Genomic DNA, 27518 nt, shown 5'->3' on the forward strand with positions numbered 1-27518 from the left:
GCATAGTCAATAAAGCAGAACTAGATGTTTTTCTGGAACTCTCTTGCTTTTTCAATGATTAGTTTTCTTTTTATCCTTAGGTTTTCAGAAGTGCATTCATGCTTTCATTTGGCAGGTATTTAAGTGTTGATTTTGTTCAGTTGTTAAGTTGTGTCCAATCCTTCATAACCCCATGGACTGCTCCACATCAGAATCCTTAGCACTCACTATATACAGTGGAAGAAATATAAGAAAGCTTGCAGTATTATGAACCCCTTTTGGCTGGAGTATAAGACACTGGAAGGGGATTTGTGGAGATAGGACAATAGAACTGTTGAGATCAAATTGGAGAATATACGAAAAACATTAGACTTTGTCATGTTGATAGGTAGGGAGCTTTGGTCACGGTGATGTACACTATCACAGAAATAGTGAAAGAAGGGACATGTGTTGTTGATACATAGGAGGATGGTAGAGAGAGGGTGGTCAATACAAAAGTCATGCACTGACTCTGGCATTGGAGAATACTGGGGTGGAGAAATCTCCTTGAGTGAGATGGACCCCTTTCCACCTGTTATATGCTCTCACAGAATCTGGGACCTTTCCTCTGGGTCAAGGAAGTTAAAATCTACCTGAAGTCTCCAAGCCTAATTAACTTCCTCCAATCAATACTGTGGATAGGGGTAGATAGGAAGCTGGTGGAGTGGCCAGTGATTTTTGCTTGCTGATCTAAAATAAAACAGTGAGAAAAGACAGTAGCAGCAGTCCAGAATACCTTCTATTTTTCTCCTCAATTCTTCCTTCCTTCCTGAACATGTGTTACAATAAGATTGAAATAACAATAAAGAACATCTTCCCTCTCCCCTCTGACAATATACTAACACAGACACTGTCTCCCAGTTAGTACTTGGACATGTGCAGCCTAACTATTGCCTAACTATTCAATTTAACTTCTCAAAAAAGAATTAAACATTCCATAGGAACCGAAGAGAAGTGATCTTTTTGGCTACTGAGATGGTGGATGTCATGTAGTAAGCCTACAGGAAAAACTAGAGCAAACACTAATGATGGTCCTGGGGAGGGAATAAAGGCCACATAATTAATCCCCCATATTTTACAGATGAGAAAGAGCTAGACTCAGATTCATGAGTGATGTAAGGGAAGTGAACTGTGATGTGATGAGGTCATCCACCAGTCAGTCAGTCCATAGGGCCATCTTTCAGATGCAAATAAACATTTCCATTTCTAAGACCAACGATGGAATCGGAATAAGGGATCAGGAGGGGACTGCAGCCTGGACAGGACCCTCACTTCAAAACAGGTGGGATTCCACAAGCTAAATATGGAGGAGCCCCACCTCTAAGAAAAACTTCCATCTGTTTGTCTCTGGGCCATTAAACAGGGCTCTATAGTTATATCTTGATGACTATGCATTGTGAAAAGTGCCTAAAGTTATCATGAGCTAGTTACACTCTTTGTTAATGATTTTAGAAAATGCTTTAGGAAATCATCTCTAATTGACCATCATTTATATTTTCATTTATGGAAGTGCCTGAAGCTAGCACTAAACTGCTTTGTAATCCTTGTACTTGGCAGTCAGCATGGGATCAGCAGACAATAGGAAACCACAAAGGCTCAGAGTGTGGGTACCACCCTGACCATGCTACACTTGCCATCTCTTTAAACTAAAAAACAATAATAGCAACAAGAGACACCTGATTTTATGCTCCACTTTTTTGCTTCGTTTTGGGTGTTGCTTCCTAGCCACTTCTGTTATGTGGTGCACATGGTGTTAGATGCTAAGGATAACTTTCAGATGATTGAAAGTTTATTATTATTATTTATTGATTATTGAAAGCAGTATGACTCTACTCCTTGTGCTACAGATGCATTTATGCTTGGAGCAAATCGGCATCCACACCACTGCCTGGAATGATGGCCTTAGAAAATGTATTTGAGTAATCGTCCAGAGCAGCACGTTGAAATGAACTGTTTTTTAACATTGAAGTATAGCTGATCTTCAAAGTTTTATTAGTTTCAGGTGTACAGCAAAATGATTCAGATAAAGTTAGATAGATAATTATTTTTTAGATTTTTTTCCCATATAGGTTATTATAAAACATCAACTATGGTTCCTTGTGTTATATAATAGGTCCTTGTTGTAATTAACTTTATCATTTGGAGAAAGCAAAATGATGAGTTGGAAAATACAGCTTGATAGAGGTGATAGCTGTGCGTGTCTTAAGTGTGTGTGTTAAGTTGCTTTCAGTTCAGTTCCGTTCAATTCAGTCGCTCAGTTGTGTCCGGCTCTTTGCGACCCCATGAATTGCAGCACGCCAGGCCTCCCTGTCCATCATCAACTCCCGGAATTCACCCAAACTCATGTGCATCGAGTCGGTGATACTATCCAGCCATCTCATCCTCTTTCCTCCCTTCTCCTCCTGCCCCCAATCCCTCCCAGCATCAAGGTTTTTTCCAATGACTCAACTCTTCACATGAAGTGGCCAAAGTATTGGAGTTACAGCTTTAGCATCAGTCCTTCCAATGAACACCCAGGACTGATCTCCTTTAGGATGAATTGGTTGGATCTCCTTGCAGTCCAAGGGACTCTCAAGAGTCTTCTCCAACACCACAGTTCAAAAGCATCAATTCTTCAGTGCTCAGTTTTCTTCATAGTCCAACTCTCACATCCATACATGACCACTGGAAAAACCATAGCTTTGACTAGATGGACCTTTGTTGGCAAAGTAATGTCTCTGCTTTTGAATATGCTATCTAGGTTGGTCATAACTTTCCTTCCAAGGAGTAAGCATCTTTTAATTTCATGGTTGCAGTCACCATCTGCAGTGATTTTGGAGCCCAGAAAAATAAAGTCTGACACTGTTTCCACTGTTTCCCCATCTATTTCCCATGAAGTGATGGGACCGGATGCCATGATCTTCGTTTTCTGAATGTTGAGCTTTAAGCTAACTTTTTCACTCTCCACTTTCACTTTCATCAAGAGGCTTTTGAGTTCCTTTTCACTTTCTGCCATAAGGGTGGTGTCATCTGCATATCTGAGGTTATTGATATTTCTCCTGGCAATCTTGATTCCAGCTTGTGCTTCCTCCAGCCCAGCGTTTCTCATGATGTACTCTGCATATAAGTTAAATAAGCAGGGTGACAATATACAACCTTGACGTACTGCTTTTCCTATTTGGAACCAGTCTATTGTTCCATGTCCAGTTCTAACTGTTGCTTCCTGACCTGCATATAGGTTTCTCAAGAAGCAAGTCAGGTGGTCTGGTATTTCCATCTCTTTCAGAATTTTCCACAGTTTCTTGTGATCCACACAGTCAAAGGCTTTGGCATAGTCAATAAAGCAGAAATAGATGTTTTTCTGGAACTCCCTTGCTTTTTCCATGGTCCAGCGAATATTGGCAATTTGGTCTCTGGTTCTTCTGCCTTTTCTAAAACCAGCTTGAACATCTGGAAGTTAACGGTTCACATACTGCTGAAGCCTGGCTTGGAGAATTTTGAGCATTACTTTACTAGTGTGTGAGATGAGTGCAATTGTGCGGTAGTTTGAGCATTCCTTGGCATTGCCTTTCTTTGGGATTGGAATGAAAACGGACCTTTTCCAGTCCTGTGGCCACTGCTGAGTTTTCCAAATTTGCTGGTATTTTGAATGCAGCACTTTCACAGCATCATCTTTCAGGATTTGAAATAGCTCAACTGGAATTTCATCACCTCCACTAGCTTTGTTCATAGTGATGCTTTCTAAGGCCCACTTGATTTCACATTCCAGGATGTCTGGCTCTAGGTGAGTGATCACACTATTGTGATTATCTGGGTCATGAACATCTTCTTTGTATAGTTCTTCTGTGTATTCTTGCCACCTCTTCTTAATATCTTCTGCTTCTGTTATGTCCATACCATTTCTGTTCTTTATTGAGCCCATCTTTGTATGAAATTTTCCCTTGGTATCTTTAATTTTCTTAAAGAGATCTCTAATCTTTCCCATTCTGTTGTTTTCCTCTATTTCTTCGCATTGATCACTGAGGAAGGCTTTTTTTTTATCTCTCTTTGCTATTCTTTGAAACTCTGCATTCAAATGGGAATATCTTTCCTCTTCTACTTTGCTTTTCACTTCTCTTCTTTTGCTTTAGTTATGTCCAAGTCTTTCTGGCCCTATGGACTGTAGCCCACCAGTCTCCTCTGTCCATGGGATTCTTCAGGCAAGGATACAGGAATGGGTTACTGTACTCTCCTCCAGAGGATCTTCCAGAGCCAAGGATTGAACCCATGTCTCTTATGTCTCCTACATTGGTGGATGGGCTCTTTACCACTAGTGCTACCTGGATAGCTCTCTTGCTGCTGCTACTGCTGCTGCTGAGTCACTTCAGTCATGTCTGACTCTGTGCTACCCCATAGATGGCAGCCCAACAGGCTCCCCCATCCCTGGGATTCTCCAGGCAAGAATACCGGAGTGAGTTGCCATTTTCTTCTTCAGTGCTTGAAAGTGAAAAGTGTAAGTGAAGTCACTCAGTTGTGTCTGACTCTTCACGAGCCCATGGACTGCAGGCTCCTCCACCCATGGAATTTTCCAGGCAAGAGTACTGGAGTGGATTGCCATTGTCTTTTCTGGGATAGCTTTCTTAAAAACACAATTATGTTTCACATCCCAAATTTGTATTAGTATTGCTTTCTACTTATTCTCCATAGTAATAGCTGCCTTCTACTCAACTACAGACTTGCAGTCCATCGTCTATTCCATTTCCCTCCCTTTGACATACTGTTTCCTCTAGAAAACCCACTTCTTTCCTCTCATCTTAGTGGATAACTTTTATGTGTTCTTCATGACTGATTCAGGGTTTAACACCCCTAGAAAGGCTCTGGTGATTTTTCAGTTTTCTTCCATGTATATATCCTTTTCCAACATCTCTTCTCCCTGTATTGTAATGGTCTTTTTTCTGGGTCACATACCAGGCTGTGTGCATCTTGGGAGAAAGGCTGAATCTTTCTTCTCTGGGTAGTGTCTTTATCACTGTTCCTGTTACATCAATGGGCTTGGATCTTTGCCATGTGTTGATGGAGGGTCTGCTTTGGGGAGTTCAGCACTGGGCATGGGGAGGTATATAAAAAAAGTAGGAGCCCCTTGTTACAGGTATGTAGTGGGCTTAGCAGCGTTTTCACCACCCAGGAAACAAATCACAAAGCGTGACCCAATATTTCTGTGAATTGGCATTTCTTTATATCACCAGGATCTGTGGTGCTCAAAAACTTTTAAAAAATGTTAAAAAACACACACAACTAACATTTGCTCCAAATATTGTAAAATTGCAAGTACCGTGATCAAAAGCTTCTATATTCAAAAGCAATTGGATCATAAAAAGAGGACATAAAATTTACAAAGCTGCCTCTTCCTGAATACGTTAAAGACTAATTACAATGTCTAGTTCTAATGACTATTGCCTTCAAACCCCGTAAATCATACACAAATAAGGGGAGAGAGTTTTTAAATGGAAGTGAACTCTAATTGGGTCTCAGAAGAAAGGAAAATAGATCTGTAGTACCATGATGAAGTCTCCAAGCACATGAAGCATCGGTCAGTTTCTTCCATTATGTTTTGTGGTGTGTGCCTTTTATACATGCTGTAAAGACTCAATTCAGAGGACAACCATGAACCAGAGGAACTTGTGTGGTTTCATTCATACATATCAACTGATTGAAAATGAAAAATTAAACTCCTAATTTCATAATTTTGTGTATTTTTCTGTGGCTGAAAAAAAGGCTGACATTACATGATGCAGAGAAACAATGATGGGTTTGGACAAACTACCATGGAAGAGGGGCGGTTGGTCTGCATTTTAATGGGGCTCTTTTTCTATGTGAACAACTGTTCAGTTAAAGGTAAGAGGTTGTGGAATATTTTGTGCAAACGTAAACAGAAAGGCTGAAATAGAAGAAGATAATTGTTGCTTATGAAGGTGCTTAGAATAGCGCTGAATGAAGTAAACCACAACCCATCACCAAATAGGCTAGAAGACTTGGTACCTGTTTATTACTTCCTCTGAGAGTTTTCAAGGTTGCTTTTGAATAAGGAATGAATTGAGCTGTAGAAAATCATCTTAGCTGAATGGATCTGAGAAGCCGCAGTGCATTGCAATTACTGACTCGTGAGAAATTCTCAAAGAACTAGGAATATTTTTTTAAGGTGGCTGATTCTTTAGGGTTCTAATCTGTCCTTACCTTGCCAAAGATAGAAACTTGGGAAGAATAAACATAATGTTTAACTTTGCTGTGCAAATGGACTTTATCTTCCATGGAGTGTGCAGTTTTTAAGTACAAACTTTCTCTTTTTCAAAGAAGATTTTTTAAAAAAGTTTGTTTTTTTTTTTTTTAGCTTGGAGACATCTCATGAAATTTAGCATTCAATTTTGCTTGTGGTGATTTGACAACAAACTCTGAACAATTGAGTTTGGTTTCAGAATAGCCACAAAAATTTTTTTTTTTTAATGTTTCCTCTGTGAAGTCTAAGTGGGATTATCAAACAAACATTATGCCTTCATTTAAATGAACTTTATTAAAAGGTTTATCTTCATATGGTGGGTGCTAAGGAAGAGATGCAGAGTTTGGATACTATCTTTCCATGCTTGTGAGGTGGTGGCAAATGCAGATTACAATTAGACTGGAGAAAAGCCTGTGTGAAATGGCTGAAATTTAAATGTCTAACTAACTTAGACAAGCTAAATTGCCCTCATATGTACAATCAGCACAATAATAATAATATGTAGCATGTATTTTTGAGGTTTAAAGTTGAAATATGACAAAAGCATTTAAGACAATTCCTAGAACAAAATAGGCGATAAATGAAATTCTAACGATACTGATTATAAGAATGACAGTAGCTAACATTAATAGCTAGAAAATTTTAATTATTACAATTATTGTTATCAACCCATAAATAATTGCTTACATTATATATATAATTAAGCATGCTTGAGATAAAAGAAATATATTTCATATATCACTGAAACTACCTATTCATTCATTCTATAAAGACTTCAATAAATATTTTTTGACCCCCATTGACTCCAACTATATGCCAGGTATTTTTCTTAACACTAAGAATATCCCAGGGGAAAACACAAGTAAGGCTCTGTTATCATGGAGCTTTCAATTTAAATGGGGAATGAAAATCACTAAACAAATTTTAAAATATAAAAATTAACAAATGAGTAGGTTGGTGATAAATACTATGAAAATAGCTATTTGAAAGACCTGGACTTTCCAACAATGTCTGGAAAAAATATGCAATGAGAAATGTTCTTACATAGTGATCCAGCATGGATTTGTATGTCTGAAACAATGTTTTCCCTATATATAGCGGCTCATGGTGCAGTAGTAAAGGATCCTCCTGCCAATGCAGGAGAGGCAAGAGACGTAGGCACAGTTTCTGGGTTGAGAAGATCCCCTGGAGTAGGAAATATCAACCCACTCTAGTATTCTTGTCTGGAAAATTCCATGGACAGAGGAGCCTGGGGGGCTACAGTCTATGGGGTCGCAAAGATTCAGACACAACTGAGCAAATGAACACACACACACACACACACACACGCTCATTCATTCTAATGGAAAGCTATAGATAGTAAATAATACATATAACAAGAAGCAAAATATTCTAAGATGATAAGCTCTATTGGGAAAAAAGAGCAAAGTAAAGGAATTAAAGATATGTTTAACTGGGGTAGGGATCTTGGAGGTTTTGACATGGTCATCAGAGAAGAGCTCTTGAAACCAGTTCTATTTGAGCAAAGACATGAAGGAGTTGGCAGTGGGGCGGAGGAGCCCTGTGAATACCCTGAGAAGATCATTCTGGAGAAAATGAGGAATGCAAAGTCCTGAAATAGAGGTGTGCATGTTCTCTAGGAACTGGTAAGGAAAGCATCATGGCTGGATCCAGAGACAAGGAGGAATGTAGTAGCTGATGAGGAAATAGAGGTAATATAAGGCCTTGTTATTGTTCAGTCACTAAGTCCTGTCTGATTCTTTGTGGCTGCATGGACTGTAGCATACCTGGCTCCACTGTTCTCCACTATCTCCCACATTTTGCTCAAATTCATGTCCATTGAGTCAGTGATGCTCTCTAATCATCTCATTCGCATCCTCTGTTGCCCTCTACTCCTCCTGCCCTCAATCTTTCCCAGCATCAGGGTCTTTTCTAATGAGCCTGCTCTTTGCATCAGGTGGGAAAGTACTGGGGCTTCAGCTTCAGCAATAGTCATTCCAATAAATATTCAGGGTTGATTTCTTTTAGGATTGACTGGTTTGATCTCCTTGCAGTCCAAGGGACTCTCCAAAATCTTCTCCAGCCTCACAGTTTGAAAGCATCAATTCTTTGGCACTCAACCTTCTTTATGATCCAATATTCACATCCATACATGACTACTGGAAAAACAAATATGAGGCCTTAGGACCTTATAATAACAGCAAGGAAATTGCCTTCTATCTGGGCATATATATGGAAAAGATGAAAATTCTAATTTGAAGATACATGCACCCCTATGTTCATAGCAACACTATTTACAATAGCCAAGACAGAAAAGCAACTTAAATTTTCATCAACAAATGAATAGAGGAAGAAGATGTGGTGTGTATATACAGTAGAGTATTACTCAGCCATAAACAGGATGAAATAATGCTATTTATAGAAACATGGATGGACCTAGAGATGATCATACTAGGTGAAATAAGCCAGACAGAGAAATACAAAGAAGGTATGATATCACCTTTATGTGGAAACTTAAAAAAAAAAAAAAAAAGATACAAATGAACTTCTTTACAAAACAGAAATAGAATCACAGACTCAGGAAAGATGGGGACGGAGGTGGGAGGGGGGTTCAGGATGGGGAACACATATACACCTATGGTGGATTCATGTCAGTATATGGCAAAACCAATACAATATTGTAAAGTAATTAGCCTCCAATCAAAATAAATAAATTTATATTAAAAAAAGAAAAAAACTATGGTTACTAAAGTGGGAAGGGATAAACTAGGAGTTAGGGATTATTATATACACAGGACTATATATAAATAAACAATATGGATCTACTGTATAGCATAGGGAACTACATTAAATATTCAATATCTTGTAATAATATATAATTGTGTTATAATAATATTAAAAAAAGTCCTTTTTTTAAATATTATTAAAAAAATAATATGGGAGGGGGAACCCCCCTCCCACCTCCATCCCCATCTTTCCTGAGTCTGTGATTTTATATATATATATATATATATATATATATATATATATATATGCATATATACTCTGGAGAAGAGCATGGCAACCCACTCCAGTATTTGTGCCAGGAGAATTTCATGGACAGAGGAGCCTGGTGGGCTACAGTTCATGGGGTTGCAAAGAGCTGGACATGACTGAGTGACTAATACACATGCATATATACATATTAATTGCTTTGCTGTACACCTGAAATTAAAACAATGTTGTAAATCAACTATACTTCAATAAAGAAAAAAAAAAAAGATGTCTACTAAACTAAACTGGGAAAGATGAGGGCCCACTGAACAAGCAGAGAAGTGGTTAGGCTTATTTATACATTAACAGGATTTCTCTAGAGGCTCTGTGGAGAATAGTATACAGGGGGTTAGAAGAGAAGAAAAGTAGTTAGGAGGCTATTGAATTAGTCTGGATGAGAAATGCTGGCTGGCTGGGGTGAGGATTAGCAATAGAGGAATTGGTGAGGAATGAAAAAAGTGGTTAGACTCAGGTGTATTTTGGATGGTGGGGCATCAAACTTTGTCATTCCCTGTTGGACACAAGATATAAGACACCAGAGAGGAACCCAAGATTTTTTTTGGCTCAGCACCTGAATTTACAGGATTGTCAGTGCTTAAGTAGCGAAGAGTCATAGAAGAAGCAGGTTTAGAAGAGATCATGAGTTCAGTCTTGGGTGTATTAAATTTGAGGTGCCTATTAGCCAAACAAGAAGAGAGACGATTGATTAGAAGAGTCTGAAGTTGAGGGCAGATGACCAAGCTGGAGATATTAATTTGGAAATTGGCCTGTAGTTAGACACTATACTGGCTTCAATAGATTTCCACCTCCCCCACCTCCCCACCCCCAACCCCCGCCAATTGATGTCTAGCTGGAACGTCAGAATGTGAACTTTATTGGAAACAAGGTTAAAGTGAAGTCATGCTGTATTAGAATGGGACCTAAATCCAATCACCGATGTCCTTATAAGAGGGAGATAAGGATATAGAGACACAGAGACACATAAACAGACACACAAAGGGAATAAGGCCACATAACATAACAATAGAGACAACTGTGGGAATGATGCAGCTACAAGTCAAAGAACACAAAGGAGTGCCAAGAGCTACCAGAAACTCACAGGAAACAAAGGAAAGACTTTCCCCTAGAGTATTTGGTGGAAACATGGACCTGATGATACTTAGATTTCAGACTTCTAGCATCTAGAACTATGTGCTACAACAGTCATAAGAAACCAGAAAAATGGTATTTGATACCATAATCCTAGACAAAATTATCAAGGCAATGAGTATTGATAGAGAAGAGAAGTCCACAGGGTGAGCCTTGAAACTTCAACATTAAGAGATCAAGGAGAAAATTAGGATTCAGAAATGGGGAGGAAGAAGGAGGAGCCAGTGAGGTGGGAAGATGACTAGGAGACAGTCATGTCCTGGAAGCCAAATAGTTTTATAGAAGAGAAGAAAGTGATTGGATAAAATTCTGGTGAGAATAAACTGCAGATCCTGAATGGAAAATTAGATTTAACAACATGAAAGTTATTGATGATTTGGGCAACAGAAATTTTCATGGAAAATCTTAAAATCTTACTGGATGAAGTTTAAGAGCAAATGGAAAAAAGGAATTGAATTCAGAAAGTAAACATGATGCCTAACAGGAGTTTCCTTGCAAGCCAGAAGACCAGGGAAATGTGGCCATGGATAAGTTAAGAAAGTTGAAGAGGTTTCTTTTTATTCCATTGAAATCTGGAAAAAATTGCTAATGGGAATGATGTCATAGAGAGGAAGAAAAAATGGTAGAGAAAGGGGATATTGCTTGAGTGATGGCTTGAAACAGGTCAGGAGAATGTGAAGCAAGGATACATTTAAGTAAAAGCACAGACAATTCATCTAAGTTATAAAGGTAGAGAAACCACACAGACTCAGAAAATGATCTGTTATTCAATATGGTGGCAGAAGTTTCAGGGAATTTTCTTCCGATTGCTTCAGTTTTCTTAGAGAAGCAGGAGTCAAGGTTATTAACTGAGATGGGAGAAGGAGAAGGTAAGATGGAGATTTGAGCAAAGACTTAATGCCATTATGTAGCTCTCTGAGTCAGTAGGTGAATGGACTTAGGAAATACAGTGAGGTTGAGGAACACAAGAAAGCCCCACTTGAACTTGGTCATGAATAATTTAAAGTGGCTCATAAGCAATTTGCAGGGTTTATACATTTTTCTACCAGCTGAACCTTGCAAAGATAGAGTGAAGGTTAGATTTTAGCAGTTATTGTTCTGCCAAACAAATACCTTCTCAATGAAGTAAGAGTTGGCAAAAGGAGTTGAGAGTCTATAGGAGAGGAGAGTCATGGTTCAGTTCAGTTCAGTTCAGTTGCTCAGTCATGTCTGACTCTTTGCGACCCCCATGAACCTCAGTACACCCGGCCTCCCTGTCCATCACCAACTCCTGGAGTTTACCCAAACTCATGTCCATTGAGTCAGTGATGCCATCTAACCATCTCATCCTCTGTTGTCCCCTTTTCCTCCTACCTCCAATCTTTCCTAGCATCAGGGTCTTTTCGAGTGAGTCAGCTCTTCCCATCAGGTGGCCAAAATTTTGGTGTTTCAGCTTCAACATCAGTCCTTCCAATGAACACCCAGGACTGATCTCCTTTAGGATGGACTGTTTGGATCTCCTTGCAGTCCAAGGGACTCTCAAGAGTCTTCTCCAACACCACAGTTCAAAAGCAAAAATTCTTCAGCACTCAGATTTGTTTATAGTCCAGCTCTCACAGTCATAAATGACCACTGGAAAAACCATAGCCTTGACTAGATGAACCTTTGTTGATAAAGTAATGTCTCTGAAATTTTAATATGCTGTCTAGGTTGGTCAGAACTTTCCTTCCAAGGAGTAAGCTTCTTTTAATTTCATGGCTGCAGTCACCATCTGCAGTGATTTTGGAACCCAGAAAAATAAAGTCAGCCACTATTCACACTGTTTCCCCATCTATTTGCCATGAAGTGATGGGACCAGATGCCATGATCTTCGTTTTCTGAATATTGAGCTTTAAGCCAACTTTTTCAGTCTCCTCTTTCACTTTCATCAAGAGGCACTTTAGTTCTTCTTCACATTCTGCCAATAAGGGTGGTGTCACTGCATATCTGAGGTTATTGATATTTCTCCTGGCAATCTTGGTTCCAGCTTGTACTTCATCCAGCCCAGCATTTCTCATGATGTACTATGCATATGAGTTAAATAAGTATGGTGACAATATACAGCCTTGACATATTTCTTTTCCTATTTGGAACCAGTCTGTTGTTCCATGTCCAGTTCTAACTGTTGCTTCCTGACCTGTATACAGGTTTCTCAAGAGGCAGGTCAGGTGGTCTGGTATTCCCATCTCTTTCAGAATTTTTTATTGTGATCCACACAGTCAAAGGCTTTGGCATAGTCAGTAAAGCAGAAATAGAGGTTTTTCTGAAACTCTCTTGCTTTTTCCATGATCCAGCGGATGTTGGCAATTTGATCTCTAGTTCCTCTGCCTTTTCTAAAACCAGCTTGAACATCTGGAAGTTCACAGTTCACATATTGCTGAAGCCTGACTTGGAGAATTTTGAGCATTACTTTACTAGTGTGTGAGATGAGTGCAATTGTGCGGTAGTTTGAGCATTCCTTGGCATTGCCTTTCTTTGGGATTGGAATGAAAACTGACCTTTTCCAGTCCTGTGGCCACTGCTGAGTTTTCCAAATTTGCTGGCATTTTGACTGCAGTACTTTCACAGCATCATCTTTTGGGATTTGAAATAGCTCAACTGGATTCCGATCACCTCCACTGGCTTTGTTTGTAGTGATACTTCCTATGGCCCACTTGACTGCAGATTCCAGAATGTCTGGCTCTAGGTGAGTGATCACACCATAATGATTATCTGGGTCATGAAGATCTTTTTTGTACAGTTTCTGTGCATTCTTGTCACCTCTTCTTAATATCTTCTGCTTCTGTAAAGTCCATACAATTTCTGTCCTTTATTGTGCCCATCTTTACATGAAATATTCCCTTGGTATCTCTAATTTTCTTGAAGCGATCTCTAGTTTTTCTCATTTTATTGTTTTCCTTTATTTCTTCTCATTAATCACTGAGGAAATCTTTCTTATCTCTCCTTGCTGTTCTTTGGAACGCTGCAAATGGGTATATCTTTCTTTTTATCCTTTGCTTTTCACTTCTCTTCTTTTCACAGCTATTTTTAAGGCTTCCTCAGACAGCCATTTTGCTTTTTTGCATTTCTTTTTCTTGGGGATGGTCTTGCTCCCTTTTTCCTTACAATGTCATGAACCTCCATCCATAGTTCTTCAGGCACTCTGTCTATCAGGTCTAGTCCCTTAAATCTATTTCTCACTTCCACTGTATAATCATAAAGGATTTGATTTAGATCATACCTGAATGGTCTAGTGGTTTTCCCCACTTTCTTCAATTTCAGTCTGAATTTGGCAATAAGGAGTTCATGATCTGAGCCACAGTCAGCTCCCAGTCTTGTTTTTGCTGACTTTATAGAGCTTCTCCATCTTTGGCTGCAAAGAATATAATCAATCTGATTTCAGTGTTGACCATCTGGTGATGTCCATGTATAGAGTCTTCTCTTGTGTTGTTGAAAGAGTTCGTTCTCTTGGCAGAACTCTATTAGCCTTCGCCCTGCTTCATTCCGTAATCCAAGGCCAAATTTGCCTGTTACTCTAGGTATTTCTTGACTTTCTACTTTTGCATTCCAGTCCCCTATAATGAGGAGAAGGAAATGGCAACCCACTCCAGTATTCTTACCTGGAGAATCCCAGGGATGGGAGCCTGGTGGGCTGCCGTCTATGGGGTTGCATAGAGTCAGACACGACTGACGTGATTTATCAGCAGCAGCCCCTATATGAAAAGGACATCTTTTTTTGGGTGTTCGTTCTAAAAGGTCTCGTAGGTCTTCATAGAATTGTTCAACTTCAGCTTCTTGAACATTACTGGTCGGGGCATAGACTGGGATTACCGTGATATTGAATGGTTTACCTTGGAAATGAACAGAGATCATTCTGTTGTTTTTGAGATTGCATCCAAGTACTGCATTTCAGACTCTTTTGTTGACCATGATGGCTACTTCATTTCTTCTCAGGGATTCCTGCCCACAGCAGTAGATATAATGGTCATCTGAGTTAAATTCACCCATTCCAGTCCATCTTAGTTTGCTGATTCCTAGAATGTCGATGTTCACTCTTGTCATCTCCTGTTTGACCACTTCCAATTTGCCTTGATTCATGGACCTAACATTCCAGGTTCCTATGCAATATTGCTCTTTACAGCATCAGACCTTGCTTCAACCACCAGTCACATCCACAACTGGGTGTTGTTTTTGGCTCCTTCCCTTCATTCTTTCTGGAGTTATTTCTCCACTGATCTCCAGTAGCATATTGGGCACCTACCGACCTGGGGAGTTCATCTTTCAGTATCTTATCTTTTTGCCTTTTCATACTGTTCATAGGGTTCTCAAGGCAAGAATACTGAAGTGGTTTGCCATTCCTTTCTCCAGTGGACCACATTCTGTCAGACCTCTCCACCATGACCCATCTGTTTTGGGTGGCCCCACATGGCATGGCTTAGTTTATTGAGTTAGACAAGCTGTGGTCTGTGTGATCAAATTGGCTAATTGTCTGTGATTGTGGTTTCAGTCTGTCTGCCCACTGATGCCCTCTCTCAGCACCTACGGTGTTTACTTGTGTTTCTCTTACCTTGAACATGGGGTGTCTCTTCACAGCTGCTCCAGGAAAGCACAGCTACTGCCCCGACCTTGGATGTGGGGTAGCTTCTCTCGGCTGAGTCATATTTATGGACCAGCAATTTGGGTTGGGTAAGGAGAGAAGAGAGGACATGAAGGGGTTGAGGAGCACTGAGTAGTTGGTGAGATTAATCCTTATAATAGGATTGTGGAATATATGATAGCACTCTTTTTAGTTTCTTAAGGAAACTCCTTACTGTTCTTCAGACTGGCTGTACCAATTTACATTCCAACAACAGTGCAAGAGGATTCCCTTCTTTCCACACCATCTCCAGTATTTATTTGTGGATTTTTTGATTATGGACATTCTGATTGGTGTGAATGGACACATCATTGTGGTTTTGATTTGCATTTTCTCTAATTATTAATGATGTTTTCTCTAATTATTAATTATTAATGATGGACTGTTGGCCACCTGTATTCTTATTCAGAGATGTCTATTTAGATCTTCTGCCCATTTTTTAAAATGTTTTACAATATAATCAAGTGATTCCATTCCTGGGCATACATCTGGAGAAAACTATAATTTGGAAAGATACATGCATTCAATTACAGCACTGTTTACAATAGCCAAGACATAGAGGCAATCTAAGAGTCCATCAACAGATGAATGGATAAAGAATGTATGGTATATACTATAATGGAATATTATTCAACCATAGCAAAGAATGAAATAATGCCATTTGCAGCAACATGGAAGGACCTAGAGATTATCATACTAAAAGTGAAGTAAGACAGAAAAAGACAAATACCATTTGATATAACTTATGTATGGAATCTAAAAATGACACAAATGAACTTATTTACAAAACATGTAGATTCACAGACAGAGGCAACCATCTTATGATTACCAAAGGGGATGGCAGGAGGGATAAATTAGGAGTTGGGATTAACATATACACCCTACTTTATATAAAATAAACAAAAGGGACTTACTGGATAGCACACTCAATATCTTGTAATAATCTACAAGGGAAAAGAATACGAAAAAGAATAAATACACACACACACACATATATATAATCTATAAATAAATATGAACTAAATCACTGCATATGCCTAAAACAAACATAGCATGTAAACCAAGTATAATTAAACAAACAAACAAATAAAAAAAATATTATGGGAATCTGGGAATTAGATGAAGGGAAAATGAAAGGGAGAATATTGTATTCAGAGAGTGAAATGCTTGTAATTGGAATTAGAGAGGGTGCAGTTAGTAATAACAGATACTGAATTCTCTTATTCATTCTATGATGTACTAGTCAATCATGACTAGCAGTTTGGAAAACACTCTTAGATGGAGGTATTGAGTTAGGAGTACATGGCTACAGAAGACATCACTACATGGATTTAGCCCATGAATGAGGAGGGGATTCCAGGCAGATATCTGTAAGAGGACCATTCCAAGTTTTAGAGAAAGCTGATGTAAAGACTCTAAGGCAGAAGTGGACTTGGCACATTATGGGAGCATAATGTGGGTATGCAGTAGCTGGAGTTTAGTGAATGAGGGAAAATGTAGAATGAAATAAGGTTATATAGGATCTACAAGAAAGAATTTGGATTTTATTCTAAGTGCATTGGGGTATCATTAAAACATTTTAAGTAGCAACATCAGATAAGTATTTCAGAAAGCTTATTTAGACTGCCCAATAAAGAATGTATGAGTGTGAGGGAAAAGAGCTAAGACTGGAATCTGAGAAGTTAGTTCAGATGCATTGCAATAGTCCTGGTGAGAGATGATGATGGAATGATGAGGGCATGATGGTTGAGCTGTAAAGAGGTACAGAGACATAGGATTTACTTTATAGAGACCAGGGAGCTGCAGATGACTTAAATGTGTGGCATATGTAGCTTATAGAGGAAATAAACAAAATAAGGACTCCTAGAGTCTTGACCTAGGAGTCCTTATTTACCACTAAGTAAATAAGTGCCTCCTAGAGCCAGACATCCTGGAATGCAAAGTCAAGTGGGCCTTATGAACCATCACTACGAACAAAGCTAGTGGAGGTGAAAGAATTCCAGTTGAGCTATTTCAAATCCTAAAAGATGGTGCTGTGAAAGTGCTGCACTCAAAATGCCAGCAAATTTGGAAAACTCAGCAGTAGCCACAGGACTGAAAAAAGTCAGTTTTCATTCCAATCCCAAGTAAAGGCAATGCCAAAGAATGCTCAAACTACTGCACAATTACACTCATCTCACACTCTAGCAAAGCAATGCTCAAAATTCTCCAAGACAGGCTTCAACAGTATGTGAACCATGAACTTCCAGATATTCAAGCTGGTTTTAGAAAAGGCAGAGAAACCAGAGATCAAATTGCCAACATCTTCTGGATCATCAAAAAAGCAAGAAAGTTCCAGAAAAACATCTATTTCTGTTTTATTGACTATGCCAAAGCCTTTGACTGTGTGGATCATAATAAACTGTGGAAAATTCTGAAAGAGAGGGGAATACCAGACTACCTGACCTGCCTCTTGAGAAACCTATATGCAGGTCAGGAAGCAACAGTTAGAACTGGACATGGAACAATAGACTGGTTCCAAATAGGGAAAGGAGTACATCAAGGCTGTATATTGTCACCCTGTTTATTTAAGTTACATGCAGAGTACATCATGAGAAATGCTGGGCTGAAGGAAGCACAAGCTGGACTCAAGGTTGCCAGGAGAAATATCAATAACCTCAGATATGCAGATGACACCACCTTTATGGCAGAAAGTAAAGAAGAACTAAAGAGCCTCTTGATGAAAGTGAAAGAGGAAAGTGAAAAAGTTGGCTTAAAACTCAACATTTAGAAAACTAAGATCATGGCATCCGGTCCTATCACTTCATGGGCAAATAGATGGGGAAACAATGGAAACAGTGAAATACGTTTTTTGTTTGTTTGGGGGCTCCAGAATCACTCTAGATGGTGACTGCTGCTGCTGCTGCTAAGTCGCTTCAGTCGTGTCCGATTCTGTGCGACCCCATACACGGCAGCCCACCAGGCTCCCCTGTTCCTGGGATTCTCCAGGAAAGACCACTGGAGTGGGTTGTCATTTCCTTCTCCAATGCATGAAAGATTAAAGTGAAAGTGAAGTCGCTCAGTCGAGTCTGACTCTTAGCGACCCCATGGACTGCAGCCTACCAGGCTCCTCCATCCATGGGATTTTCCAGGCAAGAGTACTGGAGTCGGGTGCCATTGCCTGCAGCCATGGAATTAAAAGATGCTTTCTCCTTGGAAGAAAAGCTATGACCAACCTAGACAGCATATTAGAAAGCAGAGACATTACTTTGCCAACAAAGGTCCATCTAGTCAAAGCTTTTTTCCAGTAGCCATGTATGGATGTAACAGTTGGACTATAAAGAAAACTGAGTGCCAAAGAATTGATGCTTTTGAACTGTGATGTTGGAAAAGACTCTTGAGTGTCCCTTGGACTGCAAGGAGATTAAACCAGTCCATCCTAAAGGAAATCAGTCCTGAATATTCATTGGAAGGACTGATGCTGAAGCTGAAGCTCCAATACTTTGGCTACCTGATACAAAGAAACAGACTCATTAGAAAAGACCATGATGCTGGAGAAGATTGAAGGCAAGAAGGGAAGGGAAAGACAGAGGATGAGATGGTTGGATGGCATGACTGATTCAATGGACATGAGTTTGAGTAAGCTCTGGGAGTTGGTGATGGACAGGGAAGCCTGGCGTGCTATAGTCCATAGGATCACAAAAAGTCGGACACAACTGAGTGAATGAACTGAAGTGAAATAATTGCCTTACCTACCACTAAGTAGGGCAGTGAAGATAAAAGAGAAGCTGATCAGTGAGGGTGGCCTGGTTAGTAGACACTAAAAGCTGCATAGAAAGGTGCATATGTCTGTAGTTGATATGGGCTGCTAAGGATTGGACAGCAATCAAGATGTAGAAGAGCTCCTTATTTCAAAGTGAAATGATAAAGCAAGAAATTGACATGCGATATTAACAGCAGCGTTTATGTGGATTCCTGTTCCATAGCAGCAGTCTAGCACCTTCAATAGTTCTTGTTTTGATGTTTGTAAGAACTGGTAGTTTCATCTTCTCTTCTATTCTTATTTATTTATTTTATTTTTGGCTGTGTTGAGTCTTTGTTCCTGTCCAGGCTTTTCTCTAGTTGTGGCTACTGGGGGCTACTCTCTAGGTGTGGTATGCAGGCTTCTCATTGCTGTGGCTTCTCTTGCTGTGGAGCACAGACTCTAGGCATGCAAGCTTCAGTAGTTTCAACTCCCAGGCTCTAGAGCACTAGCTCAATAATTGTGACAAACGGGCTTAGCTGCTCCCCAGCATGTAGGATCCTCCTGCATGAGGGAACGAATCCGAGTCTCCTGCATTGGCAGGTGGATTTTTTAACCATTGAGCCGCCAGGGAGGCCCTCCATCTTCCCTTTTAGATCTGACCTGGACACGGGGTACCCAGGCTAGTTTTCTTTAACTATCACCTTGTGTATATCAACCCAGTCAGGCGTGTGTTTAGTGCCTTACAGGATCTTTCTTTATAAGAAGTTCAAATTCTTTGCCCTTTTAGTACAAGGCTTCTCCTTGTGACTTCTCTCTTTGTTACCACCCTCTTCCAAGCTATACTCATGTTTCAGAGTCTTAGTGTTTCTATATTTCAAAATGAGAAGATCAGTTGGGTAACTGTCTATAAAGATGCTCATCAGCCATACTGGCCTCTGGTTGGTTCTATTCAAATCATGGTAAAAATCAGTCACATTGCTCTGCTTATATCTCTATAGCTACATAAGCATAGTACTTTTCTTTTTCTTTTTTGCCTATTTCAGTTCTACCTTCTTCAATAAATCTCTTTCTGTGAGGACTCTTTCTCATTACCTCAGTTCTTACAACTGCTCATTATTTGAATTCACAAAACATGTGTCTCTATTGTCTATAAATAATCATCCTCTTTTCCCTTTACCCAACCATACATCTCTCTATTCATCAATTCACTTGTATACTTGAGCAAACATGTCTTTGAAGGAAACATGATACAGTGGAAGGACCACACACATTGATGTTCTGTCCTCCTGGGTTTGAATCCATTTCACTATGAATGTCATAATAATTGCTTTTATTATTATTATTTATTTGTAGAGATTTTACTTCAGTGAAATTTTGCTCTCTAATCTGAGAAGTTTTGGGGAAAAAATCTTTAGTACCAAATTAAAGTTATAATGCATGGTTGGCACATAAGCAAGAAAGTATGACCTTGATTTTGGCCCCCTTACCTAGATAACAAATCCCTTAAAGACATAACTATAACATTTTAACTATTTGCTAATTTTGTGTCTGACACAGAGTAAACATTAAATAACTGCTAGTATATAATTTTGCAAAGTGATAATAACATTCTGCTACTGCTGCTGCTACTGCTAAGTTGCTTCAGTCATGTTCGACTCTGTGTGACCCCATAGACGGCAGCCCACCAGGCTCCCCCATCCCTGGGATTCTCCAGGCAGGAACACTGGAGTGGGTTGCCATTTCCTTCTCCAATGCATGAAAGTGAAAAGTGAAAGTGAAGCCGCTCAGTCGTGTCCTACCCTCAGCGACCCCATGGACTGCAGCCTTCCAGGCTCCTCCATCCATGGGATTTTCCAGGCAAGAGTACTGGAGTGGAGTGCCATTGCCTTCTCCGAACATTCTACAGAGTGCCTATTTTATTCAACAAGTGTCTTCTGGTGACTTAAGATAGCGGGCTCTGTGCTCTTCTCTGAAGACACAAAGATGAATAAGCATCTATTCATATCAGAGAAGCTTAAATTCAAGGGAAAAGACAAGTGAAGCTTGATACATTGAGAATGTTACCAAAAATGAGCACAGTGACCATACAAGAAGGAAAGATCATACCTGTCTTGAAGGAAAGTGGAGACCTGGGTCGTATCAGTTGGGTCTTAATAAATGAGAAGGGGTTGGCATACAGGTGAGAAGGCAGGGGCAGTTTCAGATGAAGAAATAAAATGCAAAAAATCAAGAAGGAGCATTATTTGAAGGAATTCTGTTAGTTTAGATATGATTCAGTTATGGGAAGTATGTGTTGATAAAGTTGAAAAGTTAAGAAGGAGGCTTTGCATGTCAGGCTACACACTGGAATGTATCATGTAAAATTAATCTTGGAGTAGAATCACGTGGCCAAGTAAGCCTGTGTTAGAATACTTACACTAATGACAGTATGGAAGACAGATTAGCATAGGATAACTGGCAAAGTGGAAACAAGTAAACTACAACAAAATGTTGTTCTTGAAGAAACTGAGGTGTGAGAATCTTTATCCTGAGGCCCAATTCAAGATGATGAGCTAGATAGTAGTTGGATTTTTCAAATTTCAAATTTCTAGTCCATAATGTTCACTTTCCCACAAGTAGGTGATTGTCAAGACAAATATAAAGAGTAGATCGGTGGCTAAAAAAGGAACAGAATTAACCTTTTACAGTATCAGAGTAGCTCTTAATGTCGGTCTATCTAATACACATAGAGAGGAGCCATGTGAAGAAAAGAAGGAGATTGGAATAAAGCATCTTCCAGGCAAGGAATGGAGGTATCCACCAAATGCTAAGAAGAAGCAAGGAAGAATCCTAGCCTAGATCCTTTGAGAAAACATTTCAAACTTCTAGCCTTCAGAATTTGAGACAATAATTTATGTAGTTTAGAGAAGAATGAAAGGAAGGAAGGGATGAAAGAAGGGAGGAAAGAAGGGAGAGAGGCAAGGAAGGAAGGAAAAAATAGGCAAGTAAACAGACAACACAGAGGTGAGCACAGGACCCACAGGAGCAGAAGAGGGCACCTTGGAAAAGCCAGATAAGGTTCCTGGAAGAGGTAACGGAATGCTTAATGTTGGAGTTTGAGTAGGAATCAACTTAATGGGAAAAGTTGGAACGGAAGACCTATTCTTGGCTGAGATGAACACATGAGACCTTTGTGTTCCATGGGAAAATCACGCTCTTTAGAACTAACTCAATTTCATTTCTAAATCTGAGTTAATCACTTACTATAAATGATGAAAATTTATTTACCTTCCTTCACCTCTGTTCCTTCACCTGTCATATGAAGGAAGGAACAAAAAAAAGTTCTAGATGAAAGAGGAGTCATATGCAAAAAACTCAAGAATGAGAGAAGCCAAGGGGTAGTAATTGTCCAGAAAGTAGCAAGAATGTTTAACAGAATATGTCTACATCCTCTTTGATTTAAACTAGATTCTTTATCATTGTATTTGAATACATTTTTTTGCGATTGTTGATTTCTCTCCATCACTTTTATTTTTATTTATTTTTCCCCATCACTTTTAAAATGACATTGATAATACTTGTATAATTCTAAAAATAATGATATGAATTTTGCCTGGAGACCTAAAAAGAGTGAGGACATATACAGCTAGAATTTTCCAATATTAATAAGATGGAATGAAACTTTTACAGCATACTTGCTGGTGACCAAAAGGTCATTCCATTATACATATGTTTATTCCAGAAGCATATTTGGAAAAGCCCTGAGACTCAAATCAGTTTCATTTCCTTTCTATACTCTGAATATATTATTTCAGCCCATATCCACACACACACAGGTAAATGCATGCTGTTTATAATGTAGCAATGTCAACATATACTAATGGAAAAGAAAAAACGAGACCACGTAAGAGGGGATACCTTTTCCTAGATAAATTATAGTGAACGTTTGGCTAAGGTGATCCTTTAAACTTTTTTTTTTTTTTAAATTTTGTACTGGAGTAAAACTGATTAACATTATTGTGATAGTTTCAGGTGAACAGCAAAGGGACTCAGCCATACATATACATGTATCCGTTCTACCCCAAACTCCCCTCCCATCCAAGTTGCCACATAACATTGAGCAAAGTTTCATGTGCTCTGCAGTAGGTCCTTGTTGGTTACCCATTTTAAATATAGCAGTGTGTACATGTCCATCCCAAACTCCCTAACTATCCCTTCTCCCCATCCTTCCTCCTTGAGAATCATAAGTTCTTTCTCTAAATCTGTGAGTCTGTTTTATAAATAAGTTTATCTGTATAATTTCTTTTTAGATTCCACATACAAAGGACTGTCATAAGTTATTTCTCTTTCTGACTTACTTCACTCAGCATGACAATTTCTAGGTCCATCCATGTTGCTGCAAATGGTCTTATTTCATTCTTTTTAGTGGCTGAGTTCCATTGTATATATGTACCAGACAGTCCTTTTTTTGTTTATTTGTTCATTTATTAGATTCAGAGCATCTTGCCTCAGTCAGTTCCCTGTCTAAGGGACTCTACACTTGCAATGATCACCATTATGTTAAACACTTTTGGAAGCAAAGGTATGGATGGGAGACACTGGGGAGGTAAATGAAAGCAGACAGATGAAGCATATAAATTAGGTAAAGAGGGCTTAAGAGCAGTGAACTTTGTGGGTCCAGGGCAGTGCCATCCAAGAAGGTGACAGTAACCTCATGACACCAGAGTAGCTGAGAGGAGACACATGTCTTTTTTTTGCTCATTGACCAAGCAGCTGAACATGACGCTAAGGGGAAGGTGATGAATGAACTTCTGGTCCCAACCATTTCCACCTCACCCCAGTGCCTCCTGTAAGACTGCAAGTCAGCCTTTAATGGTAACAAGCTTATTTTTGAAAAGTTTTGAATTGAGTTTATGCTCCTAGGAGTTGTGTGCAGATGAGTTAGCAAGAGGTTTCAGGATATCTTCTTAGGGTGCTTTGGGAGGCACTGATTGCATCAAAACCTCCTAAGTAGGTGAGATCAGTATGTGCACGGCTCTAAGAAATTGTTGAGGTGTTTTAGACCTAAATTGGAGTGTCAGAGAGGCTTCAGAATAAATTATTTGACAGGGTCTCAGTTGAGATGATTAACATCTAAGATGGATGGTTCCTAGGCAAGTTTTAGTGAAGATGTATAAAATGGAAGTGATTTCTAAAATAGATAGATGTGTGCAGAATGTGTGTATGAATGACTCATTCAGTGGAATGGTAAGAATCCCAAATAACTACAAGAAATGTGTGCCTTACTACCATGCCTGACACATAAATATCACATGCTGATTTACTTTATTGGGTTGAATTATATATAATATGTAAAATTTGTATGCTATATTATTATATATATTTATATACTACATAGAAAATTTATACATGATATATTAGGAACATATTTATATATTATATAGTACATTGCATTAAATAGTATCAAAAACCCAAGTTCTTAGAAAGAGCCTGAAAGAGCTTGCTAGGGAACAGCCCACTAGTTTATAAGGGGTGCCCTTTCCCTACCACAGGCCGGCCCCTTGCCCCAGGCGAAGGTGCCTCTCAGAACCAAATATGCTATTTCTAGGGAGCTATTAGGGCTTCCTATATGAGGCCTGGTGGCTCAGAAGGTAAAGAATCTGCATGCAATGCAGGAGACTCAGGTTCGATTCCTGGGTCAGGAAGATCCCCTGGGGAAGGGAATGGCAACCCACTCCAGTATTCTTGCCTGGAGAATTCCTTGCACAGCAGAGCCTGGAGGACTGCAATCCATGGGGTCTCAAAGAGTTGGATATGACTGAGTGACTAACATTTTCACTTTCATATAGTCACCTCAGTCCTCTTTGGCTTCCCTGGTGGCTCAGATGGTAAACAGTATGCTTGCAATGTAGAAGACCCCAGTTTGATCCCTGAGAGGAAATGGCTACCCACTCCAGTATTCTTGCCCGGAGAATCCCATGGACAGAGGAGTCTGGCAGGCCACAGTCTATAAGGTCGCAAAGAGTCAGATAGGACTGAGCAACTTTCACTCTCAGGGAGCTATTATTAATTTTTAAGTGAGAAAATAAGCTCCCAAGTTGAAAATCTATGATGATCAGAACCAAAGGGAGAGGAGGAATCAGGGCTAACTGTAGGGAGCTTCTGCTATTGGCTGACCCTGTTGGGTAATGACCTCACTGCTCCAGATTGCTCTCACCTATTCTGCCTCAGATTACTTTACAACCTTGTTTCACATTATATATTCTGAAATTCCACGAAGGCAATTAGGAAGAAAAGGAGTTCTAGGAAGTGGTAGAAACTGAAGAGACTGTGGACAATCTTATTAAAGTTTTCACAATCAAATTATTTTCCTTTCTGATAGCACACACACACACACACATGCATATTTCATCTATACTCAGGAGTTTTAATATGGATCCAGTTGCTACAGTCATGACATATATAGTACCTTTTAAAAATGTGAATGATGAAAGGGTTATGGCATAAGCCACTATAAAACAGCCATGATCAATTAAAAAGCAATCTGATTACTTTTTTACACTATTTGGTCTATTTTTAATTCTAATTTCTAATGTTTTCTTTCAAGGAAGCTTACAAGTTCGCTCCCAGCTAAACAAGGAAGAAACCCATGTATTCACCATCAATACAGAGAACTTTGCCAACAGAAGACTGCATCACTTGAAGATTAACAGAGAGGGCAGAGGGCTTACCATTCAGGTACCTTACTTCCCTTCTTCTCATTCCAGCAAATGTACCTTGGGTGCTCAATACAAGTTTTCTGAATTTCGCCCCCAAGCCAAGTGAGCAGCCGAGCTCTGGGGATGCATACTAATCATACTCAGCCCCAGCCTTTGGAAAACTAGAATAGTGGTCCTCAGGACACACCCTGCTTTCCAGAAGCATCTCTCGAAACCTTGTAAGAAATGCTAATTCTTGGGTCCTATGTCAGATCTACTTAATCTGAAGCTTTTTTTCAAGAAGGGGGCAGCAGATGATGCTGCTGCATGTTCAGTTTTGACAACCTCTGAACTGTGGCATAATGAGGAAGATAAGCAAGGAAGAAATCACAAGTGGTCAGCGAGGACTATGGGGGAAGTGTGGATAGGTGAAGCAAGAGCATGGAGGAGGGCACCCACCTCATCTGGGCATCAGTTCAGTTCACCCTGAACAAGGAGGGGATGTTAGGATCACTGACCCTCCACTCAGTCAAAAATGAGTACAATTTATAGATGGCCTCCCCTGTCTGCAGTTTCCTAACTGACACACACACAAATACAGACATACTCACCTATTCCAGTTCCCTCTCAAACTCTACTCAGGCCACTCGATGCATCCTCGCTCTTTCCAGAGGTCTTGAATTCACTAGAGTTTGCTTTGCCTAAAATCCAGTTGTTCATATATCTGCATCGCTACCTGTTACTTGTACTTCCTTTGGAACACCCCTCAAAAATTGACTCAGGGACCCTGTCTCCAGTCGCCTTATGTAATATAGCAACCCATCTCCTTGACTTCAATCCTAAACCACTTAAATGGTTCTAGCAATCAATAAAAATTATCTATTTATTTAATAGATAAGTCCCTTCTCCCTCCTCTAGAATGTAAGCTTCATGAAGACAGGGATTCTTGTTTGTTTACATTACCATGGGACCCCAGTTTGTCAAGCAGTATCTCACATACAGAAGGCCTTTAATAAATATTTTTGAACTAAATAAATTAATCCCACATGGCTTGTATGTTCTAAGTTGCTTCAGCCATGTCTGACTCTTTCCAACCCCATGGACCATAACACGTCAGACTCTTCTGTCCATGGGATTCTCCAGGCAAGCATACTGGAGCGGGTTGCCATTTCTTTCTTGGCTTGTATGGAGAAGATTAAATTGGACCTGGGAGAGAGGAAGAGAAACCACTGGATTTTAGGCAGGGGAGGTAGCATGGGTAGATTTCCATTTCCAGGGGCTCACTGTGATCTCTCTATGGAAATACACATTTGGGAGTGATGAGATATGGGACAGAGATCAGACCAGAGCAAAGATAAGGACTTCAACTACTGTGGTGGGGAAGTCAAGGAGAGAAGGACTTGAGAAAAATCTGGATGGAACATTGGTAACCTTGGGTGACCCTCTGGATATGGATGATGAGTCAAGACTCAAGTCAAGACTGACTGTTCATTTTCTTGATTGGGTGGAAGTTCATGAATAATTGGCAAATATAGGAGACAAATCACAATCCTTGAGTGATTATAATTTAATAGCATTGACTGTAGCATTGACTCTTAAAATAAGTGGTAAAGGTCTTTGGATTGAGGTCAGACTAGAAGATAGAGATGAAATGATGATTTCTTGTTGGAAGATGTCTTGAATGAGGCTGTGGTGAGACACCTGGGGTGCATGCTGGTGGGCATTTGTATAAATGGCTCTTTCTCTTTTTCTATTTCCTGTCTTCTTTTCCATCAATGAAAACACAAACAGAGAGGTGAGAGAACAATGGGATATTCCCTCTTCTCCATCTAGATTTCCCACCAGCCAAATTAATAGCCAATGATAAGCACAAGCAGTGGTTGATAAGCACAATCAGTGGAAGATGTAGGATTTCAAAAGCACAAAAGTAGCAGAAAGAAATGGAGGCAGAGACCTATTTTGTTTTTTAAATTTAAATCAATTTGTTAAAACAGTCACATAACATAGTTGTCTCTGTGACACTCCCACTCCCCCCCCCCCCCCCTGCATCTC

General features: G+C 39.6%; 1 protein-coding gene across 1 annotated transcript in view; it reads left to right on the forward strand.

The window, feature by feature from the left end:
• CNTNAP5 (contactin associated protein family member 5) overlaps positions 1-27518 on the forward strand; it is a 1042386-nt gene that overhangs the window by 947719 nt on the left and 67149 nt on the right. The window contains exon 20 of the mRNA XM_061440248.1: positions 25376-25506. Coding sequence (XP_061296232.1) covers positions 25376-25506 — 131 coding nt within the window. The remainder of the gene's footprint in view (positions 1-25375; positions 25507-27518) is intronic.

Source organism: Bos javanicus, chromosome 2, assembly GCF_032452875.1.
Source record: "Bos javanicus breed banteng chromosome 2, ARS-OSU_banteng_1.0, whole genome shotgun sequence".
Classification (NCBI taxonomy): domain Eukaryota; kingdom Metazoa; phylum Chordata; class Mammalia; order Artiodactyla; family Bovidae; genus Bos; species Bos javanicus.